At 44.8% G+C, this 24,284-nt stretch overlaps 11 protein-coding genes across 11 annotated transcripts; 6 read left to right on the forward strand and 5 right to left on the reverse strand.

Annotated features, from left to right (window-relative positions):
• On the reverse strand, nucleotides 1-502 carry K450DRAFT_227312 (uncharacterized protein). Its single transcript, XM_051586713.1, has one exon. It carries the CDS (start codon nucleotides 422-424, stop codon nucleotides 89-91), a length of 336 nt encoding a protein of 111 aa, XP_051447472.1. The 5' UTR covers nucleotides 425-502; the 3' UTR covers nucleotides 1-88.
• K450DRAFT_227315 (uncharacterized protein) lies at nucleotides 499-2,161 on the forward strand. The gene is made up of 3 exons (XM_051586714.1): nucleotides 499-1,518; nucleotides 1,585-2,054; nucleotides 2,126-2,161. Exons 1-3 carry the CDS (start codon nucleotides 645-647, stop codon nucleotides 2,153-2,155), a joined length of 1,374 nt encoding a protein of 457 aa, XP_051447473.1. The 5' UTR covers nucleotides 499-644; the 3' UTR covers nucleotides 2,156-2,161.
• A 97-nt stretch (nucleotides 2,162-2,258) lies between these two features.
• Nucleotides 2,259-3,359, forward strand: K450DRAFT_227320 (uncharacterized protein). Its single transcript, XM_051586715.1, has 8 exons — nucleotides 2,259-2,414; nucleotides 2,489-2,511; nucleotides 2,576-2,636; nucleotides 2,720-2,768; nucleotides 2,835-2,857; nucleotides 2,922-2,978; nucleotides 3,066-3,157; nucleotides 3,234-3,359. Exons 1-8 carry the CDS (start codon nucleotides 2,362-2,364, stop codon nucleotides 3,308-3,310), a joined length of 435 nt encoding a protein of 144 aa, XP_051447474.1. The 5' UTR covers nucleotides 2,259-2,361; the 3' UTR covers nucleotides 3,311-3,359.
• A 24-nt stretch (nucleotides 3,360-3,383) lies between these two features.
• On the reverse strand, nucleotides 3,384-4,218 carry K450DRAFT_227326 (uncharacterized protein). The gene is made up of 3 exons (XM_051586716.1): nucleotides 4,131-4,218; nucleotides 3,820-4,010; nucleotides 3,384-3,728 (listed from the first exon to the last, which is right to left on the reverse strand). The coding sequence occupies exons 1-3, from the start codon at nucleotides 4,146-4,148 to the stop codon at nucleotides 3,566-3,568; spliced, it is 372 nt and encodes a 123-aa protein (XP_051447475.1). The 5' UTR covers nucleotides 4,149-4,218; the 3' UTR covers nucleotides 3,384-3,565.
• Nucleotide 4,219: 1 nt separating this feature from the next.
• K450DRAFT_227330 (uncharacterized protein) lies at nucleotides 4,220-5,886 on the reverse strand. The gene is made up of 6 exons (XM_051586717.1): nucleotides 5,646-5,886; nucleotides 5,499-5,579; nucleotides 5,382-5,435; nucleotides 4,949-5,307; nucleotides 4,753-4,888; nucleotides 4,220-4,694 (listed from the first exon to the last, which is right to left on the reverse strand). The coding sequence occupies exons 1-6, from the start codon at nucleotides 5,844-5,846 to the stop codon at nucleotides 4,344-4,346; spliced, it is 1,182 nt and encodes a 393-aa protein (XP_051447476.1). The 5' UTR covers nucleotides 5,847-5,886; the 3' UTR covers nucleotides 4,220-4,343.
• Nucleotides 5,887-5,941: 55 nt separating this feature from the next.
• K450DRAFT_227335 (uncharacterized protein) lies at nucleotides 5,942-7,408 on the reverse strand. The gene is made up of 7 exons (XM_051586718.1): nucleotides 7,307-7,408; nucleotides 7,204-7,231; nucleotides 7,078-7,131; nucleotides 6,787-7,001; nucleotides 6,360-6,681; nucleotides 6,104-6,292; nucleotides 5,942-6,039 (listed from the first exon to the last, which is right to left on the reverse strand). Exons 1-7 carry the CDS (start codon nucleotides 7,396-7,398, stop codon nucleotides 5,977-5,979), a joined length of 963 nt encoding a protein of 320 aa, XP_051447477.1. The 5' UTR covers nucleotides 7,399-7,408; the 3' UTR covers nucleotides 5,942-5,976.
• A 77-nt stretch (nucleotides 7,409-7,485) lies between these two features.
• K450DRAFT_227343 (uncharacterized protein) lies at nucleotides 7,486-11,497 on the forward strand. The gene is made up of 13 exons (XM_051586719.1): nucleotides 7,486-7,669; nucleotides 7,757-7,817; nucleotides 7,900-7,978; nucleotides 8,051-8,592; nucleotides 8,652-9,090; nucleotides 9,167-9,797; nucleotides 9,891-10,024; nucleotides 10,120-10,544; nucleotides 10,634-10,783; nucleotides 10,859-10,998; nucleotides 11,075-11,163; nucleotides 11,230-11,284; nucleotides 11,426-11,497. The coding sequence occupies exons 3-12, from the start codon at nucleotides 7,901-7,903 to the stop codon at nucleotides 11,275-11,277; spliced, it is 2,676 nt and encodes an 891-aa protein (XP_051447478.1). The 5' UTR covers nucleotides 7,486-7,669; nucleotides 7,757-7,817; nucleotide 7,900; the 3' UTR covers nucleotides 11,278-11,284; nucleotides 11,426-11,497.
• A 2,729-nt stretch (nucleotides 11,498-14,226) lies between these two features.
• On the forward strand, nucleotides 14,227-14,472 carry K450DRAFT_227355 (uncharacterized protein; the record flags this gene model as incomplete). The annotated part of the gene is made up of 1 exon (XM_051586720.1): nucleotides 14,227-14,472. A coding segment is annotated over exon 1 (157 nt), but the record flags the coding sequence as incomplete, so codon positions are not given.
• Nucleotides 14,473-15,217: 745 nt separating this feature from the next.
• On the forward strand, nucleotides 15,218-17,877 carry K450DRAFT_227361 (uncharacterized protein). Its single transcript, XM_051586721.1, has 10 exons — nucleotides 15,218-15,470; nucleotides 15,607-15,695; nucleotides 15,772-15,983; nucleotides 16,062-16,116; nucleotides 16,189-16,345; nucleotides 16,424-16,678; nucleotides 16,745-17,020; nucleotides 17,095-17,210; nucleotides 17,273-17,362; nucleotides 17,446-17,877. Exons 1-10 carry the CDS (start codon nucleotides 15,269-15,271, stop codon nucleotides 17,470-17,472), a joined length of 1,479 nt encoding a protein of 492 aa, XP_051447480.1. The 5' UTR covers nucleotides 15,218-15,268; the 3' UTR covers nucleotides 17,473-17,877.
• A 628-nt stretch (nucleotides 17,878-18,505) lies between these two features.
• K450DRAFT_227366 (uncharacterized protein) lies at nucleotides 18,506-19,442 on the reverse strand. Its single transcript, XM_051586722.1, has 2 exons — nucleotides 19,224-19,442; nucleotides 18,506-19,157 (listed from the first exon to the last, which is right to left on the reverse strand). The coding sequence occupies exons 1-2, from the start codon at nucleotides 19,297-19,299 to the stop codon at nucleotides 18,673-18,675; spliced, it is 561 nt and encodes a 186-aa protein (XP_051447481.1). The 5' UTR covers nucleotides 19,300-19,442; the 3' UTR covers nucleotides 18,506-18,672.
• An 848-nt stretch (nucleotides 19,443-20,290) lies between these two features.
• Nucleotides 20,291-24,043, forward strand: K450DRAFT_227370 (uncharacterized protein). Its single transcript, XM_051586723.1, has 7 exons — nucleotides 20,291-20,573; nucleotides 20,639-21,108; nucleotides 21,191-21,298; nucleotides 21,361-21,445; nucleotides 21,534-23,315; nucleotides 23,381-23,574; nucleotides 23,637-24,043. Exons 1-7 carry the CDS (start codon nucleotides 20,444-20,446, stop codon nucleotides 23,760-23,762), a joined length of 2,895 nt encoding a protein of 964 aa, XP_051447482.1. The 5' UTR covers nucleotides 20,291-20,443; the 3' UTR covers nucleotides 23,763-24,043.
• Nucleotides 24,044-24,284: the final 241 nt, after the last annotated feature.

The raw sequence follows: 24,284 nt of genomic DNA on the forward strand, positions 1-24,284 counted from the left end.
GTTCAATTGATGGCGTCATCAAATTGATGTTGCTATGGTGGGGTGTTTTTTACGGTAGAATCTCAGAGTGAATGTTATGTGTGACTGTTTACGGGCCATTGCATGTCTTTGAGCGCTGCTTGGTTTCGCTTTCTGCTAATATCCCCCATTTATCTCGCCAGCAGAGCATGAGTGTACAAGCGGGACAGAAACGAGGATTCGAAGCAGATAGTGAACTAATAAGTACGAGCACTGAAGAAGGCGACACCAAGGTCAATGCAGTACTCAATGCCACAGCGACACCAGCAAGTGATGAAACCAATGAAGACGGTGAGAGCCAGGTTCTGAAGCGCGCAAAATTATCCGCTTTGAACACCCCAACGACCTCCTCCATCGAATCCAAACCAGCTACTACGGATGAATCCAAGCTTAATGGAGGGAACATAGAAAGTAACCGTAAGCACAGTTTTGACGAAGGTAATATGGTTCTCTGTAATTCAAGGGGGAGAGGAGCAACAGGGCTCAACTCTGAAGGGAGTGTAGATGATGACGCGCGTAACTAACCTATTTACTTTATTGATCCAGCTTCCTATCATCCACCAAGTTATGTTCCTGCGACATTAGCAGCTCTACCTAGATCTGCAGCCTCCCCAGGACGACCAGCCATGCAAAACAATAGAAATTATGAGCCACCAGGTGCTGGCATGCGCATGTCTGTATCGGCCATTCTAAGCAAAAGTGGCAAAGAGGAGATGTATCGGAGTAAACCGACAGTGGATGATCAAGGGTCTCGTGGACAGAGCCTTCCACCCATTGGGCAAACTCCCAACCCTCCATCTCCTTACTCCACTTTTCACGCAAGAAGCTCTAGCCAGCCTTTAATTGAGAACCCGAATCAACCTCCGCGAAAGCTCTCACAGCCAACACCTGACAAAGAACCCACCTCAGTGGATACAAAAAATCGCCTGGTCCAAGGTTTACTGGCTGCCGCTCCATCCTCTGAACAACTTCCTCCAACCAATGACTCTATGCCACCTAAACCAGATGCTGCTTCCAACTTGCAAGGCTCAACGGCGATCCTGTCACGGGATATGCCCACAGGACAAATGTTCTCTCCAACCGATCCAACGCCTCGAAGAGCTAGTCTGGGCAATCTAATGAGTGCACACTCCCCATTGATACAACAACCTCATCGCCGTGGAAGCTTGGACAGTGGAGCACCTCCCAACAAAACCACCAGCTTGAGAGAATCCATGCAGGAAGACGAAGAAGAAGAAGAAGAAGGTGTGCCATTGCGCATACCCAAGTTGATCATAAAAAACGATCTAGTGTGGAAGTCATTGGAAGGAAAGCCAGAAAAATCTCTTGGAGTTTTTGTTTATGAGCCTGGTGTGCAATTGCCTGTACTGGAAGGACAAGAAAATGCTACTCTAGAGGTTCGCATCCCCTGCTGGTTCCTCACCTATGATAACAAGATGGTGAAGAAGAGAGCGCTATGGGGTACTGATATTTATACCGATGACACAGATATCGTTGCTAGTAAGAATTACACGCACTCCCTGTCACTGTGTGACGTTTTACTAATTCAGCACCACCCACCCACAGTGATTATTCATACGGGAAAATATGAAGCCATGTATCATGAACCGGAAGTGAAATTGAATAACGATGTAATGCTTGCCATGTCTGGAACGGCAGCATTAATAGAACCACGACGCGTGGATGTTAATACGAATATACCTGACCACGACTTGAGCGTGACCCTACGCGTACTGCCCAAGTTACAACGCTATACAGGCACCATTCGACACCATTTGAAATCAAGGGACTGGGGAAGCAATCATGATGGCATGAGTTTATTTGTTGAGAAAGTTGAACAGCTTCCAAGAGGTGAAGCTCGAAGCAAAGGGCGTTCAGCCCTCAAGAGCGGGCTCTTTGCTTACCAAGACCTCCGACGATGGGCCATCACCAACGAAAAAGGTCAAGCGACAAGTGACGGTTCATTCGCAGACGAAGAAGATAGCCATGATATGAGTCGAAATAGGGGAGTGCGAAAGAAGATCAAGATGTTTCAAGTGAGTAGATGTGAAACTTGCGCTGCGCTGTGTTTTGGACCATTTGCCAACGTCTTTTTTTTGTTTTGTAGATGAGAGAAGCTATGGTATCGCAAGGTTGAATAGGCCACTTTTAATTTGAAATGCTGATATTTTCTTCCGTTGTAATTTTTATTTTTTGATGTCTATAGCTTTTCCTTCTTATTTTTTTTGTTTTTGTTTGGTTAAGTCGCACATGAATTTTGGCTGGGCGAATTAATATGCGGCGATTTCCTGGACCAACTTGACATTTCTCCATCTTCATAGTCTCACATCCAACTTCTATAAAATGAGTATCACCGATGAATTTGCCTCCAGAAACTTCTCATTGTATGGACAATGGTATGTACATGCTACCTGTCACGTTACCACCTGTCCGTCTCGCTAATCCCACTATGACTCGGTGCTTCGGTTAGGCTGGGTCTCGCTTCTTTGATCAGTAAGTTCTTTTGTAGACAGTGTCAATGTTCAACTTGTAGACCGCAAGCTAACCCTGCTTACAGCCTTGATTATCATTGGTGTCTTCACGGTCGTGGCTAACCCTATCTTTGCCATCATCGGCTGGTAAGTTCTCAACCGGCAAGCATGGCCATACGACCTTTTTTGCCAAGACCAGGTTGGATCTGACGTATGTTTCTTGGCTATAGGGTCTTTGCCTTCATCCTCTTTTTCGTCGAAGTTCCACTATGCATGAAGGTGAGTTATCATGGGAGAGTGGTTTTCCATGCCTTCGCTTGCTGATTTCAACCCCGTCATACGTAGTTCTGCCCTACTAGCCCACGTTTGTAAGTTGCGTCATTTAACTTGTTCAATGTATCCAACGGCACACCATTGACTTCTTTATGTTAGCGATGCTTTTGCTGCTCGTTTCGAGAACTCTTACTTGCGTGCTTTGCTTTATATTGTGTAAGTGAACGGTCCTAGCCAAACCCAGTACCGATGACTGCATTTATATGCGTTGGTTGATCTCACCTTCTTTGTTCTACTGTATAGGATGGCTATTGTCATGTTCTTGTCTGCTACCATCAGTAAGACTCTCCTCTTGCTCTCAGCTTGTTTCTTGCTGTTCGCTGGACTTTCGTATGGTAAGATGCTTTTTATGGTGTGAAAACATGATCTATTGTTACTGAGCTAGAATATCCCCGATTTCCTCCTCAACAGGCTTCGCTGCCTTGAAAGGCCAACCCCACGCCAGCTCTTCCATGCTTGGCGGTACGGGTGTCGACAACGTTGTCTAAGCACTCTCCCACTTTGTTGGAACTCTTATAATATAGTGTGCATACACACATATATACAGCCTAATCATAAAATATGTCTCTTCGGGCAAAGCAATATTTTAAACAACCGTGCTGCTTGATAGCGTTTGCGCGTGTATTTTTACTTTGTCAGTGAGATATAAAAAGAAAAGAAGGAAACAACGACAAAATTGGGATAAGAAGGGATTATAGAAGGGAATAAACAAGCTTGTTTTGCCAGCCGATAGAACAGCGTCTTTACAAGTCTTCGAATTGGCGAGAGAGTTCTTCCAATTCAGCCTTGGAGGCATTGAACTTCTCAACAATCTCTTCGTATTGCTTCTCCTTTTCAGCCAGATCTTGCTCCAGCTTTGCATTCTTACGCTCGTTGTCCTCTGCTTTCAAATCTGCCTCGTTGAAGCTATTAAGGAGAAGGAGAGGATAAGGGTGAATAAAAAATGACTTGTCGCGTACTAGCTGTCAAAAGCGATGAATAACCCCCTACAACTTACTTTTGAGTAGTGGTGCGAAGGGCAGTTTCCACCTTTTCAGCCTGTTCTTCGAGATTCTTCACACGAATTTGCAAAGACAAGATTTCGTGATCCTTGGAAGTGTGTTCAGCTTCCAACTGCTTGACCTTGGCCTCTAGTTCATCAGCACGAGCATTAGCGGCATCGGATTCAGCGCGAAGAGAGGCAAGTTTCTAGATGGGTGGGTCGGGTTAGACAGCGATAAGGATGAGAGGGGGAGATGATAGAGAGCATGTTGATTTACAAAAGGGAATGTGTATGAATCAAATGCCATCAAAAGAACGCTTACTTACTTCCTTGAACTTTTCCATTGATTATCAGCGAAGGGAAAGAAAGAGATGAGGGAACAGCAAAAATCCCAGTCAGTGAAAATTTACAGTACGAGTCAGGCGAGCGAGTTTGGGGGCAACGGGGCTGTGTCTGGCTTCCAAGCTTTGGAAATAAAATATTGCCTGCCAAAATGTCTAGATTTTATTGAAATAAAAATAACCATTCAGGCACCATCATCAGGCAAGGAGATCAACTCCAACGCTGCGAAGAGCATTGACTGCCCACGGAGGGTACTTGGCCTTTTCTTTAAAGTAACCTGCAAAGAATTGCTGGATCCACTGCGGAAATTCATCCTTTTCAATGGCAGCTCGGATTTCTCCCATCAAGCGTAATTGAAACGCAACATTATGGAGTGAGATCAAGTGACAACCAACTGTATCTTTGGTGGTGAGGAGGTGGATATAGGAGCGTGTGTATTTGGTACACGCCAGGCAGGAACAACCTTCCTCAATGGGCTGATAGTCCTCTGCAAACCGACCGGATTTCAATGACAGCGTGCCTTTCATGGTCAGCGCGTTACCAAATCGCTAAAAGGACAGGTAAATAAATTTGCATCATTATCATAACAAATGGAGAATAACTTACTGCAGTTCGAGTGGGGAAAACACAGTCAAACATATGAACTCCTAATGCCACACAGACCACGAGATCCTCGGCATAGCCTACACCCATACAGTAGATGGGCTTGTTCTTTGGCAACAGATCCGTACACAGTGACACACTAGAGCAACATAAGTATAGAGCTGACAGTATCACAGGGTTACCAAATAGTCACACTTACATTCGCCAAAATTGGTCCTTCTCTTCTCCACCGCTTAATCCTCCAATGGCATATCCAGGCGTGTCCCGTTTGACCATTTCATCGACACACTTCCGCCGTAATTCGGGATCCAGACCACCTTGAATAATGGCGAACAGGTTTTGATCATGGGGTCGCTGGTGAGCTTCTATGCATCGATCAAGCCATCGGATAGATCGCCACATGGCTTCTTCCACTCGAGGTCCAGTGGTCAACGATGAGATCACGTCGTCCAGCTGCATCATGATATCCGATCCAATTGAATTTTGTAAAGACATAGAGTGCTCGGGTGTCAGCATCATGAGCGATCCATCATGTGGAGAAGCAAATTGAACACCTTGCTGTAAAACGTCCAACATATTGCAACGGGTTACTATGGTGGTATGGAAGATAATTGCGCTTTGTTTCAACATACCTCTGTGATCTCTGCCAATTTCAACAATGAAACCATTTGGAAACCTCCACTGTCCTAATTGAACATCGAATTTAAATTGAAACTCGAGGGGTTTTGCCATTTGCCTGCTATTCTTACCGTCAATATGTTTCTGTTCCAATTTTGAAATTTATGAGTTCCGCCAACCTTGTCCAACAATTCTTGTCCCGGTTTCAATCCCTGCCACCCAAATAAAAAACTTAGAGCGAAGATCATGCAATAAAATAGTCTACATCGAGCCCATACCAAGTGATATGTGTTGTTCAGCATAATTTGACAGTTTTGATCTTCTACTTGTTTCGGAGTCATGCCCTTCAAGGTACCTTGAGTGCCTACCGGCATGAACACGGGTAGATTGACAGGGCCATGGGGTAATGTGAGTAAGGCGGTTCTAGCCTTTGTAGTGGAACACTTTGCCACCGCCTCAAAGGTCAATGCACTCTTCATTAAGGATCTAATTGTGATGTCGATGGGGGGTAAATGCAAGGACGGAGCAGCCGACAATTGAAAGAAATAAAAAAACGTGACTGGTTTATTACATTCAAGGTACCACGCCTCTCCAATTGGACCAAAAACTTCATTTTGCGCTGACACCGTCCATCACTTTCCACATGTACCACGAGCCAACCGATCGATACGGCTGCAATATTCAATGTTGAGATGATACGTTCGGTTAAAATCCACTGAATACGAAAAACATTTACCTTCCAATGTTCAGTGAGACGAACCATATCGTCCGGGCTTGGAAGTTGTTTGTTATTGCCTTTGCTAACTGCCTGCTTACCACTCATCAATCCAAAATGAACCGCCATGCCTTTTCTAACTCCCAGATCTCCTAGTGGGAGAACGTCTGGATGACCGAGATGGAAGATCAAGTACATATCGACTGTCCACTACGATGTGGAACCAGTTGGTTAGCCCATGTAACCTAATTGTATCAAGCCGGCTCATTCATATTACCTGACCAATACCTCGTACGGAGGTGAGGCATACCGAAATCTCTTCATCTGTCATATCCTTGAATTTATTGGGAAGGATTCGCTTGTCCACAAAGTGTGTGGCAAGATCAACGATATACTCTGCTTTTCTTTGAGAAAGTCCAGCCGTCCTGAGTTCGGGGATCGGTTTAGCAATCACCATTTCCGGTGTAGGAAAAAACGCAAGCTCCTTGGGTAAATCAACTTCTTCTTCGGAAGGATCGAAGAGTTTTACAAATCGATTCAAGATCGCTTTGGCTGCCGTTCCATGGATTTGTTGGTATATGATATGAGTAGCCAAATCACTATTCAACGCACGCAAATGAACCGTCAGCAACATTTCAGTCGAGAACGACATGTCAAAATCGAACATATGTGCCATGAATGCGCAAAGTATCTCCATTGCTTACCGAAATGGATTTAATGGTCCGTTATCCAGAATACGCTGTCGAAATTTGGCGGTAGATGCAGCGTCCATCATTTCTCCAAGCTTAGGGTCTGCTTTCTTTAGATGACCAATTGCTGCGGAGAAATCATATGCTCTTGAAACCACGGCTTTGGTTGTAGTAGTAGATACTTTTATGTCATCCTTATCTGCAACTTCATTTTCCTGTATATTCACAATCTATACGGAATTTGTAAGTTACATGGAAGTTGTGCGTGCACTCATTTCTTAAGCGACGTAGTAGGCAAATCCCTACCTCTTTGACAGCGACGCCGGCCGCTTTTTCCCCAGCATTGGTTTTCTTGACAGTCTAAAATAGTTTCATACATGTAAGGAATTGAAAAAGTCTCAAAGTTCAGCGTATGCCAATCCATCAGGCTACCTTGGTACGTTTAGCTTTGGTAATAGTCCTAGCTCGTTGACGGGATGTTAAGATCTTCGTCTGAACGCGAGAACATTCAAGAGATCCCCCCTAAAAAACTCACGGTTCAACCTTCCTCTTCACGCTGTATGCCTTTTTCCTACTGTAATCAACAGCAGGCAGAGATACGATTCGATTGCTGCGGCGGATTGACATTGGGAGAGAGCGTCAAGCTGTTGGACTCGGCGGACTTTCTTTAAATAGGCAGAACAAGTGTGACGACGAATGGGCCAGATTTGGGGTTCTTGGCCGTCCGAACGTTTCCTTCCTTCCGCCATTTGTAATGAGCGTTGTGAGTTCAATGGACCTCAACACACCAGCAATGTCCATAAAGGACCTGAGGAAATTGGCCGTAGTCAACGTTGATGACACCGAAAAATACCGCATCCGCCACTGGATTTCCACAGTTTCCAAGGTCTTTGCTAAGGTAACTTTTCGGAAGAGTACCTTTGTTCAAACAGGAACACTCTCGTCAGTTCATTGCTAATGGCTGGATGCTTTTTGCTCATCACAGGGTGATCAGGCGTATGCTGGCAAGGATTTTAGCAACGCTTATGTATATTATTTCAAGGGTTGCAAGTATGTTAGCGATATGAGACCTCCATATATTATTGTATAGTAACCGTAGTTTTTATTTGACGTTGGGAACCACTCCAGTATGTTCACAGAAATTCTTCGAAAGCACTCAATGTATAAATCTATTAGAGAAGATCCGACCTATCTTCATCTGCGGAAGGTTTGTACAATCACCAACACACCGCTGCGTTTAGTGTTGGATCCAACTAAATATTCTTTCGGCCATGAGCAGCAAGTAGAAAGCGCTATACCAAAGCTTGAGGAAATCGAATCAGTGCTGAAGGATGGAGTTCAAGAGGACAATAGTGAGAAGGCACCACAGCGGTCCGTTTCTTCCTCTTCGAGCCATAGCAACTCGGCATCCTACCTGGATGACTTGCCCGCGGTCCCGACGCATGCTCCGATCATCCGCAAAGCACCCTTGCACCCCCCACAGCATCCACCACCTCCAGTGCCAGCTACTAAACCAGCTTGGACCTCGCCTCACGTACAGCCGCCACGCGTCGACCGACCATTGACCGTAGGAGGCACTGTTGTTCCGCAGTTGCAGTCCAATCACTCGGCAACTTCTTCAATACCTTTACCGTCGCTGACCAAGAACACATTCCCACTATCGCCCATCATCAACCCTGATGAATTAGCAAAGCTGTTAGGAAAACGTGACGATCCTCCTAGCATTTTATTGCTGGATATACGACCTCGCGATGTGTACAAACGTGGATGCATTTGTCATAAGTGGGTGGTTCAGTTAGAGCCTATGGTTCTCAAAAGAGAGTAAGATTTGCGGGCTGTTTTTGAATGAATGGGAACCCCATACTAACATACCATCGTAGTGTCACGTCTCGTAAAATCGAAGAATCCTTGGTATTGGCCTGGGAGTCGGAGCAGATCTATTTTGTCAACCGCCATAAATTCGACCTGGTTGTTTACTATGATCAATCATCGACCAATATTTCTCTCTCACTTAATGAGCCTTTGCGGAATCTAAAGGCGGCTATCTACGAACACGAATTTAGCAAAATGCTACAAAGGGTGCCTGTCATGCTTGTTGGTGGCTTTGATGCATGGGTAAAGCAGATAGGACAAAAAGGTGTCCATGTGTTTCCTCCTACGACGAAACAACCTCAGACATCACAACCTCCTCCACCTCAGGATCAAGAAAATATACCTCCACGACACCATGAGAAGCAACTGTGGCTCAAGAATGTCGTTGGCAAAACAGAAGACGTTTATGGCAACGGTGACAGTATCAATCGCACTGTCATGGACTATGTAAGAACCACTCCCCCAACTTTATCAACAATAGCTTGTACAATTTTTCATTCTTATGCTTTCTTTTTTCATGTAGTTTAATAAGCAGGGTGACGGTAGCAACGCACAGTCCATGGTAAGGTCTAATGCGGTGAAGCGTCCCAAGCCACCCATGCAAGGCGTTTTTGGGCAATCTATACCCAAGGAACCTAGTGCAACCATGCATATGCCAGTTCCAGAAGCATATCATGCAAAGAACACCTCGTCAACACCTTCCGAGGAGGAGTTCCAGCAACGCTACCCAGAAGTGTCGTCGAATAGCTCCAGTATGCCGCAACCCCCTGGTTTAACGCGAAGGAATACGTTCATAGATAACCCTTTCCATGGCTTCACGTCTACTGATAGCAATCTTTACGATGCTCCGCCTAGTCTACCAGCCAAACCAAATCGCCCTCTTCCTCCCCCTCCCATCAAACGTATGCCTGAGCCTGACCATCAGATTACACCTGCTGTCCCACGAAAGCCACTTATCACTGGTGATAAGGAGTACACTGGATCTACGGTTGAACAACAGCATGGTCAAGCCCCCATGTCACAAAGCTCGTTCTCTCAGCTTGGAGCGGTGATGATTGGCACAACGGGGCTCAAGAACTTGGGAAACACTTGCTACATGAATTCGATTATTCAGTGTTTGAGCGGAACCATCCCCCTCGCGCGATATTTTCTATGTAAGGACAATTTCAAACCTTAAGCGTTAAACAGAGGCTCGTGTGACATGGTTTATTCTAAATGGTGCATGGACACGTTCTATCTTTTTGCAGCCGGCAAATACAAGAATTACATTAACAAGACGAATCATATGGGCACGGGTGGCATGGTAGCTGATGCATTTGCCAATCTCATTCGCATTATGTGGAGTGAAAGCTACAACTTCTATTCACCGGTCATGTTCAGGGTAAGGCAACAGAGAAACCGAAACAAAATTTGTTTGTCCGGGTCCCCCTCTGCGCGAATTTACGGGGTATCGCCAAGCTAACTTATGTCATACAGAATGCAATTATCCGATTTGCACCTCAGTTCGAAGGGTCGGAGCAGCACGATTCACAAGAGTTCTTGAACTTTTTATTAGATGGACTTCATGAAGACCTGAATGTTGTGCAAAGACGGCCGCCACCTACACCTGAAGATCCGGAACAAGATGCCTGGTTTGAAAAACTGCCAGACTGGGAAGCCAGTGGCATTGCTTGGGAGAAGTACCTCAAACGAAATTCCAGTGTTATCGTCAGTTTATTCCAAGGACAGTTCCGCAATCGTTTGCAGTGCTTGACGTGTCACACGACGTCTACGACTTACAATTCATTCATGACCTTGTCTTTGCCCATTCCCGCCAGTCGCCGAGGACCGAGCCAAGTGACGCTACAGCAGTGCCTCGATTACTTTGTTCGAGAAGAGATCATGGAAAAGGATGACGCATGGTACGTAATGTTTAAAACAAGATGGGGCAGCGGGGTATCAGCTGGCTGGACTCAGTTCTCCATATGGATCTAACATCATCTGAATATAGGCATTGTCCAAAGTGCAAAGCCTTGCGTAAAGCCTCCAAGCAACTCACTCTATCAAGGTTACCCGATGTTTTGATGATTCATTTGAAGCGGTTCTCGTTTGACGGGCCGTTTAACGACAAGCTCGAGACCATGGTTGATTTCCCTATCCAGTAAGCTTTTCGGGGACGTCGGGTAATCCTGTCACCAACTTGTAAAGGCTAAATGGGATGGGTTTTTTTGTGTAGCTCATTAGATTTATCTGGTTATATGCCATCGTGGGCCACCAAGACCATTGCTCAACCCGACGGCAGTCAAAAGCAACCAAGTTTCAAGTATGACCTTTACTCTGTTTCGAACCATTATGGATCCCTTACTGGCGGTCACTGTAAGTCCACCTAAAAGGTTTGGTAGTAAAAAAAAAAAAAAATGGAACGTAATGTATATATATCTTCCAAACACAGACACTGCATGCGTCAGAAATGGTTACCGCGGCCAATGGCACTTATTTGATGATTCCCGATTCTCTGTTTGTGATGATTCTTCTGTAAAGGTAATGCCCGTGACATGTTCTATGAATAAGGAGGCTGGCCACTCACCCATTTTGCTCTCCTTACAGTCGCGTGCCGCCTATGGACTATTTTATGTGAGATCAACCATCCAGTAGAGCCTAGGTGAAGAAAGAATTTTTCTTTTTTTATTGTAATATCAAATTATTTGAAGTCAACAGCCAAGGCATCCAATCCTTGAGCGTTTTTTTTCATTTGTAAAGTACAGTTCCCCCTTCTGATGATAATTAAACACCACTCACCCAGGAAAAACAATTCCATAAACGACTTAATTCGGCATAGCATTTCGGGTGGCCATTTTCCTCGGTTTATTCTTAGCTTTTGCAGCAGCAGCAAAGAAGTCGGCCACCTGGAAAAGAGTTTTCCCTGCAATCGGTCTTTTATTGCCCAAAATTGATTATTTTATAATATTTTTATTTTTTGTTTCTAAAACGGGAGAAATTCTACAAAGCGAGACTAAAGAAAAACGAGCCAAATGCTTAAAAATCGATGCTAATCCAAGCAGTTCATCGAGTTGATTGCTTAAGGGATCAGAGACTATATGAAGAGAGGAGTGAGCTTCGCCACTCACAAGAGTAAACATGTGAGGAATACCTGAAAGGGAGGACGCCAAGAAAAAAAAAAAAAAAAAAACTGTACGCATTGAAAAACGTATTCGCGGACACAACGCGACTCGCATAAGGATGTCATTTGAATTATTATATAAATAGTCGGCTTGCTCTGAGCGCTTCTTCTCATTTCCACTTTATTCATTCCTTATTTTCACCATGAGTGCTTGGAAACAGGTCTTTGCTGTAGCCGCTTTTTCAGCCGCGACAGTTGCTGCTTCCAACATGCCCGCCAACCTTCCCGTCATCACTCTTCCTGACATTGTTCAAACTACGTCTTATGACGTTAACACAGAGTGTACTTACTACACTCTTCCTGGTCTCACTATCAATGCCACAGAATGGCCTACCATCTGGGATACTGCTACCACCAACGGCATGAACACCTCTGCCGAGTTCACCGCCCTTTACAACTCCATTAACTGGGCCAATGCTCCTAACATTTCAGTTCACACCGAAGTGAATGGAGCTTTGGATTTCACTGGCTATGATGCCTCCACTGACCCCGACTGCTGGTGGTCCAGTTCCACTTGTACTACACCAAAGCTTGCCGGAGTCAATGCTGATATCTTCCAGTGTAACGAACCTGAGACGTGGGGTTTAACCTACGATGATGGTCCTAATTGTTCCCATAATGCCTTCTATGACTTTTTGCAACAACAAAGCTTAACCGCTAGTATGTTCTACATTGGTTCCAACGTTTTGGATTGGCCCGCTGGTGCCATGCGTGGTCTCCGAGATGGACATCATATCTCCGCTCACACCTGGTCCCATCAACTTATGACTACATTGACCAATCAAGAAGTCTTGGCTGAATTATACTACACCCAGAAGGCTCTCCAGACCGTCATTGGCGTCACTCCCAAGTACTGGCGTCCTCCTTTTGGTGATATTGACGATCGTGTTCGTTGGATCGCTACTCAACTTAACTTGACTGCCATTATCTGGAACCTTGATACCAATGATTGGGCTGCTGGTGACACTGAGACCGTTGCTCAAGTTCAAGCTGCCTATGAAGCCTACATTACCATGGGTACTAACGGAACCTTTGCCAACTCTGGTAACATTGTTCTTACTCACGAAATCAACAACACCACCATGTCACTTGCTTTGGAGTATATCCCCCAGATCAAGGCTGCCTACAAGAATGTCCTCGATATTGCTACCTGTGCTAACCTTACCGAACCTTACATGAACAGCAACATCACCTACCTTGCCTTTGGCGCCAGCAACACCACTGCCAGCGCCAGTGCTTCCGGTGTTGCCACCATCTCGGGTGGTAGTGCTGCTGTCAGCACTGCTGGAGCTGCTGTTGCCAGCGGTAGTACCAACGTCATCCAAAACGCCGCCACCATGTTTGAGCCCAAGACTGCCTTGATGACAGCTGTTGCTTTGATGGTTGTTGGTCTTTTCTCCCAGTAGATGACCCACCCAGAAAAAAAAAAAGCCTTTTCGGCCATGTTCCTTTTTCTCTATTTTTTAGTGCCTATTTTTGTTTTACCTATATGTTTTTAAATGAAATGACACACGAAAATACCCCAATTTGGCTTCTCACAGTAAAAGTAATTGAGACAGATATCGAGTGATTACCCATAAGTTTCGTAAGAATGGGCCTTAAAAAACCAGGTTTTGCATTAGGGGCGTCGTCAAAATGACTCTGGACGTGCGCTACTTCATTATGACAGGGCCCCACCAATTTTTGACAACTCATTAATGCAGATGGTATCTTTATAATTTAAGATGGTTTGATATTGGGAAAAAGAAATGGGTGGGCAGTCCCAAGTCCTTGCAGGTGGCTTTAATTCTCTTTCTCTTTGAAAGTTACAGCCGTTCAATGAGCAGCGCCATCCCATCAACAAACGACAACCATTTAACGCTGACAACCGTATTATGAATAATTCGCTGACCGCGGGTTTCTCAGCCGATTTCTTCTAACTATGACCATGTTTTAATAGTGTCTTTATGGTTTTTGTTTATTTCGTCTGGATGAAATAAATTTAAATGGCATCCTTGAAGTGCCTCTGAGTTCAACAGAAAACATGCACCACAAGCTGCTGGTACCTGCCTAACCTTGTGCGTTTAACAATTTTTTTTTTTATATTTAACAATGCGTATAGTTGCATGGTCTGAGCATTCATATTATCTGTACCGTCAAAATTTATCCATTGTATTGGCCTGAATTACAACGACGCAATCATTTTTTCCTAATCATGTCGTGGTATATCCTACTTGACGAACATTTGGTGTTATGTCAAGTCATTACTTTTTTATTACTTATTAGCATGCTCGACAAGTCAATTTTTTTTTGCATCAACATACGCATGATCTAAATGTTAACCAATGTGTCTAACATACGTAAGATTTTGCATATTTGAACTCACTTGGAATGCTTACAAAAACCATGTAGGTCGTTTATGGTGCACTTGGTGCCAACAAGCCAAGTAACTACTGTTAGTTGGCGGAATGAGGACGAGGATGTGGTGGCCACCCTCCCAAACAAAAGAAAGATCACAAAAAATTAAGTTAGAAGTTGACCCTCCCAGGCCACAAAGGCGAACATGCTGGCGTGGCATAGAGATCTGGGATGCATTAGATAGAAATTTTTTATTTATTTATATGACTGAGAATAAAAGCGTGGCTCTAGAGCCTATAACCACATCCTCATCCTCATTCCGCCAACTAACAGTATAAGGAACGCTTCCATGAATAATTAGCCGATAGTACAATCATTTGACAGGGCGTAGCCCTGAAAAGTCAGACAAAACATTTCCAATCGGCAGAGGATAGCCACCTAAGCTTTCGGTTGGTGGCCGAGGCACTGTGGAATAAACACAGGAAGCACAAAAAATTCTCACTAACCATTTGCGATGGAAAGACCCCACCGAGAGGGCTCAAGTCTGCTAAAGTCAGTCGTTACCTACTTGGGCCATATCGATGGTGAGTTGAGATGCCACTAGGTGTATTAGCCCACTCTATTCATCCATCCGCTCTGGTCCCTGTACAGATGTATTCTCCACACGTCCATGATCCTTCTCGAGCGACAGATTGGCTACAAAAAGAGACGAAAATGGTCGTGGGTAAAGGAGTGTACATCTTAGCATTTTCAAAATATACAATTTCACAAAGTAGGGTTTTGTACAACGGTGGTTTCTAAACAGTATTTCATTTGCGGACTCAGGTTTATGCTTTTCGTCGGATCAAACCGAGACTGCAAAGAAGTGGGAAACACTGCGGAGATGACGAATGGCAATGCAGTTGTAAATCCTATCTGGGAAACCGTTGGCTAACGTCGCATTGATTGGGTAACGGCTCAAAATGTATCACGATCTTGTTTTCCTTGAAGCGATCTCAGATATGCAGATGATCTATGGGGTTTTTTTCTCTATAAATTGAACTAAAAAACCGCAAGCGGTTGGCATCCCCACACCTTTTCTTTCTCTCCCCCTCATTTTTCCCTTGACACATATCTTATCTCTCTATCATGTCATCGGTAAAGGACGAGCAAGTGTACACAAATGAAAAAGGCGATGTGACCAGCCTGGAGCTCGCCAACGAGAGCGAGGACGGATTCGTTGAACCCAGCCAAGCAGAAATGCGTGCCTTGTTGTGGAAACTGGATCTTCGTTTAATTCCTTTCCTAGGTGTCCTATACCTCTGTTCATTCTTGGATAGAGTTAATATCGGTAAGTAGTGTAAACCTTGAATTGGGGCTGACATGTGAGCTGAGGCTGAACGGGTGTGAGCGAGGTGAAGCGGGGGTGAACAGGACCGGTTGAAGCGGGAAGAAATGAATCTAACTCTCCATTTGCATTGCATCAGGTAATGCCAAACTTGCCGGTCTAACCAAGTCCATCACCATTTCCGACAATGACTACAACTGGGCTTTGTCCATCTTCTTCATTGGTTATGTAAGTAGTGGCAGTCTCTTTTTTCTCTCACGGAGCTTGAACAAGCAATGATTCTTACTCAGCCTGTTTATGGTAGATCTTGTTTGAGATACCCTCCAACTTGATGCTCAAGAAGATAGGTCCTTCCAAATGGATTCCTATCGTCATGATTACATGGGGTATGGTGATGTGTGCCATGGCAGCAGTCAAAACCTCTGCTGGTCTTTTGGTGGCTCGTTTTTTCTTGGGTATAACGGAAGCTGGTCTATTTCCTGGCACTATCTTTTATCTATCTCTTTGGTATACAAGGTATAATCGGCTCTTTTTCCAAATTGGTATTCAATTTTTTTTTTAACGCTCAGTCCCTCTGATCTATTCCATCTACAGAGAGGAGCAAGCTACTCGAGTTGCTCTATTCTTTGGATGCTCTACTATTGCCGGTGTAAGTAAATACGATGGCAATGTATCCCAGTGCTGTAGTAAAAACAAACTGACCTTCATGCTCATTTCTTAGGCTTTCGGTGGTGTGCTCGCTTATGGTATTATGCAGATGGAAGGTTTGCAAAATCTCCATGGCTGGCAGTGGATTTTCATCCTGGAAGGTCTCCCCACTCTGATTTTGGCCTTTGCTTGTTATTTTGTGCTTCCTGATTTCCCCGAAAACTCAAAGTGTAAGTGCAGCAGCGAGAGAGAAAGTACCTTGAATGTATGTATGTATACTCAATGCTAAAACCCTCCTTTGTTTACAGTCCTCAATGAGCGCGAGAGAGAGTTGGTTGTTCGTCGTCTTAGACTGGATGCAGGACCTGCCACTGAACAGCACTTTTCATGGGTTCAATTCCGAGCTGCTTTCACCGACTACAAAGTCTACCTTCACAGTTTGGTCTACATTTGCGGTGCCATTCCTCTTTATAGCTTGAGTTTGTTCTTGCCTAGCATTATCTCTGGTATGGGCTTCACCAGTCTTACAGCGCAGGCCATGTCAGCCCCTCCATACGCTATTGGTAAGTGAGCCTTTCGATTAGGGCGCCACAAAAATTGGGAATTAACTCAATACATTTGTTTGTTAGCTTGTATCTTTACCATCGGGGTGGCTATCCATGCTGATAAACGACGGGATCGTGGTTGGCACATCTTCTTCCCTGTGGCCGTAGGTGCCCTTGGATATCTCTTGTTGATTGTACTCAAGTCGAAGGGTTCAGCGGCCATGTATGTAGCAGCATGCATTACCACTACCGGCGTGTTTTCACATATTCCAGCCATGTTGTCATGGTTTACCAACAATATCGGAGGTCATACCAAGCGTGGTGTTGCTACTGCATTCATTATCTCCATTGGCAATGTTGGTGAGTTTGAATTTTTTCTTCGACCCAGCAAACTTGTTAGGACCAGGAATTAACGTATCAATTGGTGACTGCAGGTGGTGCTATTGGAGGACAGGTGTACCGAAGCACGGATGCGCCATTCTATACCACTGGACACGCCATTTGTTTGGCTTTGATGTGCACTAGTATGGTGACCACCCTTACATTCAAGGTGAGCCCATCATGAAATGACCTGTCACTACGAATTGAGCTAACCGAATTCATGGCTCGCAGTATTTGCTCAACCGCGAAAATAAGCGCCGTGAAAACTTGACGCCAGAGCAGTTTGAACAGGAGTCCCAAGGAACAGATCTTTGCGATAAGGTAAGACATCATCACGTCTTTTGTGTTGAAATCAAGTGAACTGTCTCTTTGGAGTATGCCGTGCTAATGCCCTCTCGTTGTAGCATCCTGGTTTCCGTTATATCTCATAGAGGTGCTGGTCGTTCGTCACCTACGCCGGTTTTATTCATTCTTTTCTTAGGGTCCACTGCTATGTTTACTTGTCAGCTACCAGTTTGCGAGCAGGATTTCATGCCTCATGTGCTATTGGCCCCTCATGAACGTCTGTCTTTGTTATTACTTATTTCTCTCCTGTATCTGTTTAAAAACACACCGCCCTAATACAAACAAGCAATGGCCAAAGATGAGCTGAGCTGACCATCTGACTAATGCTATCAACGCTACGTGAGAACAGTGGGGTTTCGGAGGCGTTTGGGTTGGGCGTAGCATGACAGGGAAGCATATTTTCACACTTGGGCCTTTACTTAATCAAGCTACTTGCGTCCAATGACTACCATTGGAGTTTTGTCTGCCTGTTCGTTTAAGCCTGTCTGTTTGTTTAATTGTTCAATATCGATCTTTACCCTTTCTGTACGTTACCGGCTTGCCATTCTGAGACGCAAGGAGGAGAAGCACCCTGATGAGCGGCGACCATACTTGCTTAAAGTGGCTGAAGGTGGAAATGAGATATGTCACGGTGTGTGTAATCGATGGCTTCCACCCACCATGTTGACCCAGCGTGGTGTATGCTCGCGTTATGCAGCGGGTTTGGCGTGACTGACCAAAGGGGCGTACGATAAGGACGCTAAGAGAAAGCCGGTGTTTTCAATAAAAGAAATGGAGGGACGGATGACCCTTGCCTAAATGACCGGCGACTAGGAAAAGCAAGTCAGAGTGGAGATTAGGAGTTAAGTTGAAGTATGCAGGTTCTGTCCACAAGCTCCTTAAGCAGTCGGATGAGCCTATTTAGTCATGATGGGTGGAGGGAGAGTACGCGCTCATGTTCATTTGCAGTGGTGATGCCTGCCTGCTTATTGCCAGCCGGAATTGTCACATTCTACCAATTTGGAGAAGGACAGGCGGCAACTAATTTACACAGACTCGCTCACGTTGCCCGCTTCCCCGCCTAACTCGGCAATTTGCGATTGCCTAGAATCTTTTCGTACAACCATGGAAAAAAAAAGAGGCATAAGGTTGAAATTACAAACATGTATTAGGAGTTTATATTATTATCTACAGCCAATTTCTACAGTCTCTTGACGTTCATCTAAGAAAAGAAAAAAGGAAAAAGCAAATACACTATGTACAAAGGAGAAAAGAAAAAAAAATAAAGGAGAGAAGGCAGGTTAAATTTACAATTCTTTCCACCAATCGACACCGTCTTGCATGACCACTTCACGAAGTTCCATTTCCAATTCACTGCCATTTTCTTGTAAAAATAATTTAACTTCGTCAACGTCGATCCAAAGTTCATATCGCATGAGACCAAGGAAGCTTCGTTCCATTAAATTAACATCCTTGGCAGTATAAAGACCATCGGTAATTTGGCTGATCATCTGGGAAGTCAAGCCAGTACCACCTTCCGACATGAACTTGGAGGCGGTTAGGATGGCGGCTAAGAAGAGTCTATAAGGGGTATCATAATCACCACGTGCATATCGAGGAAGCCGTAACTTTAAACGGTGCAAGTAGATGAGGGACACAAGGCATACAGAAGCCGGTAAATTGCATCGTCCAAAAACGAGAGCAATGAATTGACCGAGGGGCGGGAGACGGTGGTGCTTGATCAGCTGACGAGAACAAGGTAGTAAAGAGGTGGCCGTAGTGGTGGTGAAGGCTATATAGGATAACAGGTTAATAACCAGATTGCGCGCGCTGAGGCTCTGTCTAGAAACAAGCTTACATAAAAGTGCCTCTGGGCTTCTTGAGCACACTGATGTTGTGGTTGGACTATCGGCGGTGGTGGGGGTTTGAAGCATTGATGTTAAGGTTGGGTGGATCGAGGTGAGTAAAGGCAGGTAAGATATAACAACGTTGGAATGAATTGACAGATTTAATTATTCATGGCGACCATGTTGGTGGAAGTTGCTGGATGGATAATAAAGAAGTGTTGGAGAAAAGCTGGAGAAGGCAATCTCAAGGCAAGGGTTTGCTTATATACAATTTTTTTCTGTTTGAATTCATTTGCCTATTTCTATATGGAGCAATCTGGTGATTTCAAAGCCCGTTCCGTGCCTTTTAAACTCCCGTTTTTGGCATCACACCAATGAGAGCTGAGCTGCTTATCAACGGCAAATCCGATCGCTATTACGCTCCTCGTCTCACACGCCAGCTTACTGAGAATACATGTGTGCGCTCCTTAGCATTTGCCAACATTCAATGCCTGCTGAGCGGGAATAACCAGGCTATGTCTCCATGCCATAGTAAAGCCTACTCTTTGATAATCAAACCACTGTTCTAGACTTCTGCACACATGGAATACTATGCCCGACTCGGATTTTCGTGCCAAAGGTAACATTCAATACCGACTCAGGTTCGAGCATCACATGACGGGTCATACTGTTTCTCTGCTTAGCTCAGCTTCAGGGACAACGGACCAGTCATTTGTTTCCGATCATTTCAGCTTCAGCTTTTCACTGCTGTACGTTTAGAGCGTGCGGATCCTCATTTCCAATGAACCATAGAACCGCTGTATAATTATAGAAACTCTCTTTTTCATTTGATTTGGGTCAAGCCAGCCAGCTTTTCAGGAGGGGATCAGCCGTGTATGTACATGTGGTTGTTTGATTCTAAGTCAACGTTGAGCCCCCATCAACTGATCAGCCCGAGCTTTGACAGCCTGCCTGACGCAAACAAATAGTTTAAATCGAACAGCAGGTCGGATGGATGGAACCAATGGGCTTACCCGAGTGTTTAAGCTGTTTAATTTCAGTCTACTGAGCAGCTGAGAAGGATGTGCTGAGTTGACAAGCGTTGTTGAAAAATTACTTGCCTTTTTTTTTTTTTTTTCCTTTGCTCCCTTTGCTGGATGTGACCGTTAAAATATTGGTCGCGAGCACTGGCCATTTTGGAATTTTTGGGCTGCCCTGACGTTATGGCTCCAGACGCGTCCTAAGCGCCAGCATGTCCGATTCCTTGCACACGCCATTGCAGCTAAATGAGACGAAAGAAACCGCTTCTCAAGACAAGACTCCGGACGATTGGTTCAGGTCTCCTACCGTCAAAACTTTGAAACGCCGTCAGCTTCAACTTGGTGAGTTTCCTTATGCACACACAATGTAAAGACGACTGAGTACCTAATTGTATAATGTACCTCAGGAGAAGCCAATGACGACCAGTTTCCTACTTGGTTTGCCCATGGCGCTAATGCCCAAACTGTATTTAACCGCCCAGCATCCAGTATACAAGACCTTTTTGCAATACCGAAATCACCTTCCCCTGATTCGCCTTCCTCCTTCTTGTCTAATATACACCTACGCGATAAGTCCACACAAGAGCTTAAAATTGGCAGCAGCGGAGTACAGCCTACTACTTCAAAGCCGACCACTTCGTTACTACATAAATTGCAGCTGGAGAAGCAATCGAAGCAAACCAACAAAAGACCCTTGGTTGAAAATCACTCGCCGCCTGCTTCCAAAAAAGTCAAAGACAGTGATTTCAACTCACAAGAAATCGATGAATTTGGCGACGATATACCCATTGAAGATCTTGACGCCTTGTTAGCCATTACGCAAGATAGGACGGATGCAGCCCCTCAGCCGAAAGTTGCTGTGTCAGATAGCCCTCAGGTAAGACCAAAACATAAAAATACACCTTCTTGCAGCTGGAGTCTTTCATTGATCTCTTCATTGACCGCTTGGCTATTATTAGACATTCCAGAATAATTCGCGATCAAAGCGATATGGTCGCTTCCTCATCATGGAAATCCACAGCACCATATATTCCCTGGATGACACCAGTACCCAACTACCTGAAAAGGTAACAACAACCATAGTAGCTTATATTTCTTGGCATGGCCGTAAGCTGACCTTTTCATACAGACACTTTACTTGCTGGAGGAAACAGACAATACCGAACACCGAGTCAAATTACGAGATGACTGGATTCACAGTGCCATTGTATGCGGTACGTATCCATTTTACCTTTTGTTTTAAATGCATTCATGCACTAGCTGAAACGTTTGACCCGTCGTCTCACTCATTTTCTATCACAGGCGATCTCATTCATGTCATTTGTCCCAACCCGAGAGAAAAAATCATCGTTGTTGATAACAAGCAAAATCTTTTAATCATACATCCAGATACTTTAATCTCCAGCACTGCCGTTTCCGATAGCTTTATCTGTGTTCGAAGGGCTGTGCTTCGAGATCGAATACGAGACACAGCTGACTACAACGAGGCGCTTGTACATGGTGAAATTCTGCACAAGGTGTTCCAAAGTTTGATCCCAGGTGGCGATTTTTTGTTCGACCGAGTCAAGGCTGAAATGAGGCGGATCGTCATGACCAGCGTGGAGGAATTGTATGCCATAGATCAGTCGGAAGAAAAGGTTCTGCTGATTTTGGAACGCTATATACCCGGCATGCAATCCTGGGCTGCCACGTATTTGACCGCCGAACCTCCATCCCACGCAACCGTGGTCACGGATCGAGGTCCAAGTTTTGGGCACGACCGCCATCAACCAGTTGTGGTAGGCATTGAAAAGGTTTTGGATATTGAAGAGCACATTTGGAGTCCTATGTATGGAATCAAGGGCATGATTGATGTCACTGTTCAAGCCAAGGTCAAGAAAGGCTTAACCACGCAAACGCTTACCATTCCTCTCGAAATCAAAACGGGTGTCAAGAGTAAAATTTTGGCTCATCGTGCACAAACCATACTTTACACTCTCCTAATGCATGACCGTTACGGTAAAGTGATAGTATGCCCTGACCCTCCATTTGAGAAACGCGTTGTTCATTTCTCGGTTTTTTTTTTTTCAGACATCGATATTTCCGCTGCTATACTATTTTATTCAAAGACAAATGATGTCCTATTAATCCCACCCTTAAGAAATGAAGTTCGTGGACTTATTATCGGCAGAAACACCCTTGCTGTGGCTTTCAAGGATAATCTGCATCTCCCGCCTATGATCAAAAACCTCCACACATGTCAACGTTGTTATTCTGTTGATGCTTGTGTTGTACACCACAAGTCTTTAGAACGCGGTACAGCTCAATCAAGTGGGCTTGGCCAAATCTTTGAAGACAAGACCAATCATCTTAATGACCATCATCTTGAATTCTTTCGTACATGGGAGGAGCTGATTCGGTTAGAGGAAGGAGACATACATCGATTGCGAAGAGATATATGGACGGTAGATTCTCATACCAAGGAAAAATCAGGTCGTTGCTGGAGTCATTTGGAATTCATAGGCAAATCCAATCACCCCGACGACACCCACCAGAACATCTATGATTTCCAAAGACATCGTGACGAGGTGAATCGAGCTATCCTCAATCACCAGGGAGATGATGATGATGAAGAAGTTATCAGCAATGTGACAAGACTGCATGGCCATATCTCTGTGGGTGATCCAATTGTTGTATCCTCGGAAGCAGATCACATCAATTTGGGCATGGGATTTGTCACCCGCATTCGAAAGACAATTCTAACGGTGTCGCTCACCCGACCCTTCCGAGGTCTACCCTCTCGCCAGGCTCTCCACTTTGACGATAAGGAGAACCAGACGTTTGCCGGAGTCAAGGATGCTAATACGCGAGATACCACGCATTACCGCATTGACAAGGACGAAATCGCAGCCGGCATGGGTCTGGTTAGAAATAATCTGTTGACCTTGTTTTTGAGGGAAGAGGATGGCGGCGACGCAAAGAGACGCAGACTGATCGTTGATTTGGAAGAACCGAGGTTTTCCGCCACCAAGGAGCACTTGGACCATACTCCACATCATGATCTCAATACTGATCAGCTCCGTGCTGCTGATCAAGTTTTGAATGGTGGGTTAAGCCGAACAAATCTGACATAGCTGCTAGAGAGCCATATATTAACTTTACCTCCACAGCTCAAGACTATTGTCTCATTCTGGGCATGCCTGGCACAGGGAAAACAACCACAATAGCACACATTATTCAGAGTTTAGTCAAGCAAGGCAAATCCATTTTGTTGACATCGTATACCCATACTGCTGTGGATAACGTGCTCTCCAAGGTCAGAGATAGCGGCATCGATGTTTTACGGATTGGTAATATTGAAAAGGTGAGGAAAAAAATAGTGGCGTGATGATCATCGATGGCGCCATGAGCTGACACTCCTAATAGGTGTCCCCAGCGCTACATGACTGTATGCCTAATGTTGACGGCTCATCCCATACGGTGCAGCAGCTGGTCAATCTCTATGAAAAAAGTCAGGTGGTAGGCACAACTTGTCTTGGCATTGGGCAGTAAGTTGAAGGCATTTTCAATGACAACCCTTGATACATATCCCTGACTGCTTATACAAATTGTACTTATTCTGTTGCAGCCCAATGTTCCGCCGTCGCAAATTCGATTATTGTATAGTAGACGAGGCCTCTCAAATCACGTTACCCGTTTGCCTTGGTCCTCTAAGATTTGCGGATGTCTTTGTCCTAGTCGGCGATCATTACCAATTACCCCCCCTGGTAAGTTAACCTTTTTTCACCCTACTTTAACATAGTGCTATCCATTCAACCAAGGCGCCGCCACCCAACTTTCAGGTTCGAAACGAAGAAGCTAGGGACAAAGGGTTTACCAAGTCTTTATTCAAATTTTTATCCGAGGCTCACCCCAATGCACTCGTGTACCTTGAGCACCAGTACCGCATGAACAAGGATATCATGACCCTCTCGAATCATCTTATTTATGATAACAAATTGAAATGTGGCACTGAAGCGATTGCTCATATGACGTTGGATGTTCCTGCGGTATCGGCGGGATCTCGTGGCCTAC

This window comes from Umbelopsis ramanniana (assembly GCF_025399195.1).
Source record: "Umbelopsis ramanniana AG unplaced genomic scaffold K450scaffold_9, whole genome shotgun sequence".
Lineage (NCBI taxonomy): Eukaryota > Fungi > Mucoromycota > Umbelopsidomycetes > Umbelopsidales > Umbelopsidaceae > Umbelopsis > Umbelopsis ramanniana.